At 32.2% G+C, this 7,043-nt stretch overlaps 1 protein-coding gene and 1 long non-coding RNA gene across 2 annotated transcripts; one reads left to right on the top strand and one right to left on the bottom strand.

Annotated features, from left to right (window-relative positions):
* Positions 1-2,550: 2,550 nt before the first annotated feature.
* On the bottom strand, positions 2,551-5,071 carry LOC131175536 (uncharacterized). The gene is made up of 2 exons (XR_009145724.1): positions 4,781-5,071; positions 2,551-3,631 (listed from the first exon to the last, which is right to left on the bottom strand). It is a non-coding gene; the product is annotated as an uncharacterized LOC131175536 (long non-coding RNA).
* Positions 3,418-6,523, top strand: LOC110642579 (tryptophan aminotransferase-related protein 2). Its single transcript, XM_021794669.2, has 5 exons — positions 3,418-3,668; positions 5,058-5,361; positions 5,444-5,724; positions 5,811-6,109; positions 6,203-6,523. The coding sequence occupies exons 1-5, from the start codon at positions 3,418-3,420 to the stop codon at positions 6,412-6,414; spliced, it is 1,347 nt and encodes a 448-aa protein (XP_021650361.2). The 3' UTR covers positions 6,415-6,523.
* Positions 6,524-7,043: the final 520 nt, after the last annotated feature.

The following is a 7,043-nucleotide window of genomic DNA, read 5'->3' as shown; positions in this document are numbered from 1 at the left end:
GATTAATTAAGCTGCTAATGTTGTCGAGGGGGATGTTCCCACTTAACTAATTATCTTTTCTCTGCCTTTATTTACCTTTCCCATGCATAATAAAAATAATAATAATTATCACAATAATTTTTTTTTTTTTTTAAGATGGCTATAGATGTCTTCTACGTTACTTATATTATTCGAAATAAAATTATTTTTTTTTATAAAAAATAATCTGATGTAACTTAAAATAATCTGATGTAACTTAAATTTATAATTTATTTTATAAAATTTTTGTAAAATAAAGTACTATTTTCTATAAAATAATTAATTATGAAAAATTTATTAATCTAACAGAAAAATAAATTTTTTTTACATAACAAAACACACATAATATTTTTTTTTTAATAATATTAAAAAATATTAACTATAAATAACACTAAATAAGGTGTACTCATATAGAATTTCACATTTAAAATCTGTAATTTTATTTAAAAATTAAGATGTTATGAAAAATTTATGAAGAACTTTTTTTTGTTAAATTAATATTTTTTTGTAATTAATTATTTTATAAAAAAATATTATGAGATAAATTATAAAATTTTGTTAAATAATTTTATTTTTATAATAAAATAATTTTACTTTATAATAAATTAAGTAGCCATAAAACATACCATGATTGATATTTAATAAATATATATTATTTGTCAATAAAACTCAATTAAATTAAGGCAACCATACTTCAAACCTTAAATGATAAAATAAATTAAAATAATTATTATTTAACCTGTTTTAATTTAATAGTTAAAAGTATATAATCCCATCCCCTAATCCTACTAAAAAAACTTAAACCAACGGTTAAATGCTTGGGGTTTCTATCATCAGAAACTTTTTTTAAAAATTATTTTTTAAAGAAGCAACTAAATTAGTGCGCTGCACGACTCACCAAAAGCGAAATTGCGTGTCAATTCCCATCCAAAGCCAAACTTCGTTTGCAAATCCGATCCGTAATGATGAGTGTTGTAAAAGGTAGATTATATAAAAGATATTTCAAACTTAGAAATATGTAATACAAAATTATTTTAATTTTAATTTATAATATAAAATATTTAATATTTAATTTAAATAATATAATTTTTTTATAATTTTCAATAATTAATTTTTAAATTATTTACACTAATATATATTTATTAAATTAAAAAATTATAATTTTATAAATTAATAATTTTAATCAATAAATTATAAATAGTTAAAGTATCTATGTGTACAATTGAAATCAACAAAATTCTGAATAAAAAATAAAATTATTTTTTTAATAAGTATTAAATTAATAAAAAATATATAATTTTTAATGATAAGTATTACATAAATAAAAATAATATAAAAATTGATTATTAATGTCACCAAAAATTTTATATTATTTAAATTAAAAATTAAAAAATTTTATATTATAATTAAAATTTAAATACTTTATTATAGTTTGGTTTGCCGTCTATATAAGTTACTCTAATGATGATGAGACATCTTTCTAAGGCACAACAAAAAAGTATTAAAGAAAATTAAAAAGCAAGGAAATGAAAAAGAAAAAAAAAAGGGGGCAAATCTGGTAAAAAAAAAACAACCGAAGATAAGCATAGCATTAGGTTTTTGCAGCTTTCCTTTTACGCTGTGTTTGGACATGTGAGAGAGGAAGAAAAATAATAAAAGGAAAATATTTTTTATTTTTTTTATTTAAAATGAGAGAAAAACAGTGAGAGAAAAGTAATAAAATTTATTTTTTTATGTTTGAAAAGAGACATGGAAAATAAAGTAGTATTTTTTTTTAAATTATTGTTTTATTTTTAATTTTATAAATTATTTGAAAAGTTAAAATAAAAAAATAAGTGTATATATATAATTTTATCAATTAAAATATAATTATTATCTTGTCTATTTAAATAGGGTGAATGAAGCGTAAATAATAGAAAGATAAAAAAATATAAGAAAGGAGAAAGTTAATGATAGTTATAATAAAAAAAAATCTTATATTTAGAAATATGTAAATTGATAGAAAAGTAAGAAAATATAATATATATATATATTTTTTTGTTTAGAAAGAAGTGAGAGATGAGTAAATTTAAAGGGTATATAAATAAAAATATTCATAATTTTCATATCTTTTTTCTTACCTCTCTTTATATTTTAATTTAGATGGTATAAAAAAAAAAAGATTTTGAAGATAAAATTTACCCTTACTCACTCTTACTCTTCATGAACTCATCTCTTTTTAGATAAATATAAAATAATTATTTATCTATCATTACCTTTATTTATCTCCCTTACTCTAATTCTTTCAAATAGACCTTTAATTACTTTATTTTTTTTTCTAATTTAAAAATAAAATAATAATAATAAAATAACTTTATTTTCACTCATTCTCTTACTTTTCTTTCATTTTCAAAATAAAAAAATAATAATTTTAATTGATTTTCTCTTACTTATTCTCTTTCTTTTCTTTTCTTTTATCCAAACAGAGCGTTAATCGCCTTTACCGCACGTGCTTTAACATAGCATAATAATAATTTACTAAAGACACCCACATCAAAATCCATTATTTATACGAAAAGAAAAACAATGGAAGGAACAGTGAATCTACACGATAAAAGAAAAACAATAGTGCCCTTTATTTTTCTCGAGATCTAGCCTAGGAAAACTGAGACTTTCCAGGAAAATAGAGGGCGGGATTTCTTGATTCTTGAGAAAATTTCCCTGTTTCGAGAGCGGACAATAAACATACCAGCGCATATTAGCGCCCAGCCTCATCATACCATTTCTGGGTTTTTGTCCTCTTTGGTCCCTTCGATCGTTCTTTGGTCCAAAATCAAGAAATGCCAGTGTTTTTGTTTTAATACTTGATACCGATTCGTACTGCTGATTATTCAGTTTCAGTAACTTGAACCTTTCCTTGCTGATTTTCTGCAAACTTTGAACACTTTTGTTGCTTTCTAGTAAAGACCAGCAGGTTCATGCGCTAAAAGGCTCTATAAACCCAGGAATCTTACTGATTTCCATCGGTTTCATTGGGTTTTTAGAGTTCTTCCAAAGTCTCGTAAGTGTCATTCAACACCTTCCAAAATTTCTCTGCTCTTTTCCCTTGTCTAGATCGCTTTTGCTGAATTGTAAATTTGTCTGTTGACAAAATTTCAGCTCCTTTCTCTATAGAGTCACAGTACCAAATTGCACAGAAACCACAGTCGTAACAGCACACTTCGCCTCCGCCATCCATCACCATCCATTTGTCAAGCGAAGCTTTTGTACCTATCTTCTGGGTTTTTCTATAAACTCCTCCCTCCTGGTTCTTCATTCCTCACATCTACTGCAGAGTTCTCATAAGCTCTGTTTTGCTTACTGTTTTCTTGAAAATAATCTGTTCTTCCAGCTCTGCTTGCCTATCTTTTCCTGCGAGAAATGGCTAGGTTCTGGCATGTGTTCACCGTGAGGAACTTGTTGGTGGTGTCTCTAGCCATCAATGCAAGCTTCATTTTGAGGCTGGGATACGAGACCATTGACATAAAGAGAGAGCAACTGCTGACGGGTAAACGTGCCCAAGGAGAGGCACTGCCTACTCAGAGGGCACATCTGCCTGTGTCTACTACCTCGTCACCTTCCTCGACTCCTTTCCCTGGCAGCGATAGAGACAGAGTGATCAATCTCGACCAGTAAGTGCAAACCAAAAAAATTTCTTTTTCTCCTTTTGGGTTTTATAAACCCCCTTTTCTTGTCGCTTGAGAAAAATATCAAAATATCTACCATTAGCCTGTAGTTCTGTGGTTTTGGTTAAAATTAACATTTCCTTTGTCTTTGGTTATAAATTTTCAAGTCAGCGGCAAAATTAAAATATCATTATCAAGGGTATTTTCCCAATAAAAAATTATTTTTTCCTTAATTTATTTATTACTGATTCTGTAATGGGATTCCAATCCATAGTGGGCTGAGCGCTGAGGGTCATACTTACCTCAGGCACTACCAACCCATGCTTGCCAAGCTATAGTGTTTGGCCAGGGTAGATAAAGACAAGTCACAGAGTCACAGGTCTATTTGTATTTTAGAATTTTCTTGGTGGATGTGTTAAAGACTTGGGGAGGTGTTGCCTCTTTTTTTTCTTTCTTTTTTTTGTTACTAGATGACTGTTTTTTGTCATATCTCTGTTCCGAAGTTGAAGGTTGATTAAGTGATGTAAGTGCCAACATTGTCCGTGGATGGTGCTCCATGTCCATGGTGCCATCTTGACCGGCACCATCATTATTTTTTTTGATAAAGCGGAAAGAACTAGCACCATCTGCTAACTCCAGATAAAGACTTTTAACAGTTGAATAATTTGTATGGCTATTTGCAATTTGGAGGAGCCCAATGTGCACGTTAGCACAAGGGCCTATAAGTAGATGCATGTTTGTGGGGGCCATGTGGGTGGGTTCTATACATGCTCTGTTGAGCCAGTCGTCCTTTCGGACTTTGGGAAGATCTAAAGAATAAAAAGCATGTTGTGTGTCCCTTTAGGGGCTTAAGCTTTTACCTTAATGGCCTGTTTTAGGTTATGTGGAAAGTGGGCTTTTGTGGATCAAGTACTCTGTGGGTCCGACTGCGATATGTGCCAATTATAACAGGATCTTTGCTTAGTGGGTCAGTGGTTAGTCAGCAACACACACTCGCATTATATAAATATGATGTTAGCCATGCGTATACATATATCATCTGATCATTTTATAAGGGCCCTACCAATTCTGCCTTCCTTACCTACCCCAGGCTATTTACAGTTTTTCAGAAACTTTACCTGCTTGCTGTGTGTTTGTGGGTAATTTTCCAGGGAGAGGCCGAATCAAATCCACTCGGTTATTTCTGGCGACAGATCCTGAAACAGCAAATTTTTAAATAAATCAAACATATACGAGAGAGCTCGACGAATTAAAAATCTATAGATTTATTGTTCCTATGTAAATAAATATGTTTCCATGCTGAATGCTGATAAATTGCCAACATCACATTTATTAGGGCCCTAATTTTTCTCTTTTTTTGTAATTCTTAATTTTTTTTATACTTGCTTCATGCAGCGGTGACCCGACCATGTACGAGAGATTCTGGCAGCAAGTAGGTGAGAAGGCCACAATCGTGATCCCTGGTTGGCAATCAATGAGCTATTTCTCTGATATTGGAAACCTATGCTGGTTTCTGGAGCCCGAGTTCGCGAGACAGGTACTTAGACTGCACAAAATTGTAGGCAACGCAGTCACTGAGGACCGTCACATTGTGGTTGGTACGGGTTCTACTCAGCTCTTTCAAGCTGTGTTATATGCACTTGCTCCTCCAGACGCAGAGGAACCCGTTAGTGTTGTATCTGCAGCTCCATACTATTCTGTAAGTGTCTCTTCGCGTCAATAAGATCGTAGATTTTTGCCTCCATGTGTCTTCGGACTAACAGCGTTTGAACTTGTTCCAGTCTTATCCGGCAATAACTGAATCCCTCAAGTCTGGACTCTACAGATGGGAAGGGGACGCCCTTAGTTTCTCAAAAGAAGGGCAATTCATCGAACTGGTGACATCCCCTAATAACCCAGATGGATATGTGAGGGGTTCTGTCCTGAATAAAAGCGGGGGTGTATTGGTGCACGATTTTGCATACTACTGGCCTCAATATACTCCGATCACCTATCCAGCCGACTACGACATTATGCTGTTCACCGTCTCTAAGACCACCGGGCATGCTGGAATGCGCATTGGGTAAGTTAATCCCTGTACCCGCCTTTGAACGCTAGCTGCTGCTATATTAACTTCTGACTAACAATACTCTCCTCTGCGTCTACAAGTTGGGCTCTTGTCAAGGACAGAGAGATAGCCAAAAGAATGGTGAAATACATCGAGCTCAACAGCATTGGCGTCTCCAAGGATTCGCAGCTGCGGGCTGCAAAGGTTTTCGAAGTTGTTTCTGACAGCTGCGAATCTTCCAGCAATACAACAGAGTCCCTTTTTGAGTTTGCCTATCACCTCATGATGGAGAGATGGCAAAACCTAAGGGCGGCGGTGAAACATAGTGGTATATTTAGCTTGCCGGAATTCTCTCCCGGATTCTGCATGTTCAAGGGAAGGTTGTTCGAGCCTCAACCTGGTAAAATTTCGCTAATTAATCATTACATGTGGCAATTTCTATCCTTATTTACAAGAATGTTAGGAAGGAATTAACACTTACCCAATTGTGCAGCTTTTGCATGGTTGAAGTGCGAAGAACCGATCGAAGACTGCGAGAGGTTCCTACGTTCTAACAAGATCTTGACGAGGAGTGGGAGACACTTCGGAGTTGGCCTGCAATACGTTAGGATTAGTTTGATAGATCGCGACGACAATATTGATTTATTTGTAGAGAGATTGTCCAACATTCGCAAGGACAATCTATGCCAGCATATGGGGGAGTGAGCAGTCTTTTTTTTTTTTTTATTCATTTCTACTTTTGGAGCTGCTTGGATCTGAATGTTCTACGACTACTGCAGTTGAAAAAAAAAATTGAATTAATTAAATTTCTTAATTATAAAACTAATCAGATGCAATCATTTCATTAAATATATTATATCTCTCTATAGAAAGAAATCAAAAGTTTGCCAAATTTAAATGATTTACTAAACAAGAAGAAATGAAAAAGAAAGAAGAGGAGAAAATCTAATGATAAACCTAATTCTGATTGATGTGAAGAATGTAAAATATGCAGGTTGAGAAAGCAACCTTAAGTACACAAAGTGAATGAAGCTCTATGGAAAATTTTATCAAGAGAACCTACAATGCCTTAAACATTCCATGATGATTTTTCCGATTTCTGAGAAGACATTAGTTGTGTTCCTAAAACTACACCTTGTATTGAATTCTAAACCATATACTACCTCTCATATGAAACAATTCTAACATTCTAGGATTTTGAGTGATTTTAAATGGAAGGTTATACATGAAGGTATTTATCGGAGAATTATGTGATGTTACCAAGGCAAGAGTTGAAATAGAGAAATTTTAAAATTGAATTGTTTTAAGATACGACACTAAATATTCACGTGAAT

The sequence above is a fragment of the Hevea brasiliensis genome, chromosome 17 (assembly GCF_030052815.1).
Source record: "Hevea brasiliensis isolate MT/VB/25A 57/8 chromosome 17, ASM3005281v1, whole genome shotgun sequence".
NCBI lineage: Eukaryota > Viridiplantae > Streptophyta > Magnoliopsida > Malpighiales > Euphorbiaceae > Hevea > Hevea brasiliensis.
The sequence above is the reverse complement of the archived record's forward strand: the minus strand, read 5'-3'. Positions and strand labels throughout refer to the sequence as shown.

Bases quoted from the DNA above. Each gene is read 5' to 3' on its own strand.
- LOC110642579 (XM_021794669.2), top strand. From the start codon at position 3,418: ATGGCTAGGTTCTGGCATGTGTTCACCGTGAGGAACTTGTTGGTGGTG. The intron at 3,669-5,057 runs GTAAGTGCAAAC...TGCTTCATGCAG, and splicing joins AGAGTGATCAATCTCGACCA to CGGTGACCCGACCATGTACG. The intron at 5,362-5,443 runs GTAAGTGTCTCT...AACTTGTTCCAG, and splicing joins CTGCAGCTCCATACTATTCT to TCTTATCCGGCAATAACTGA.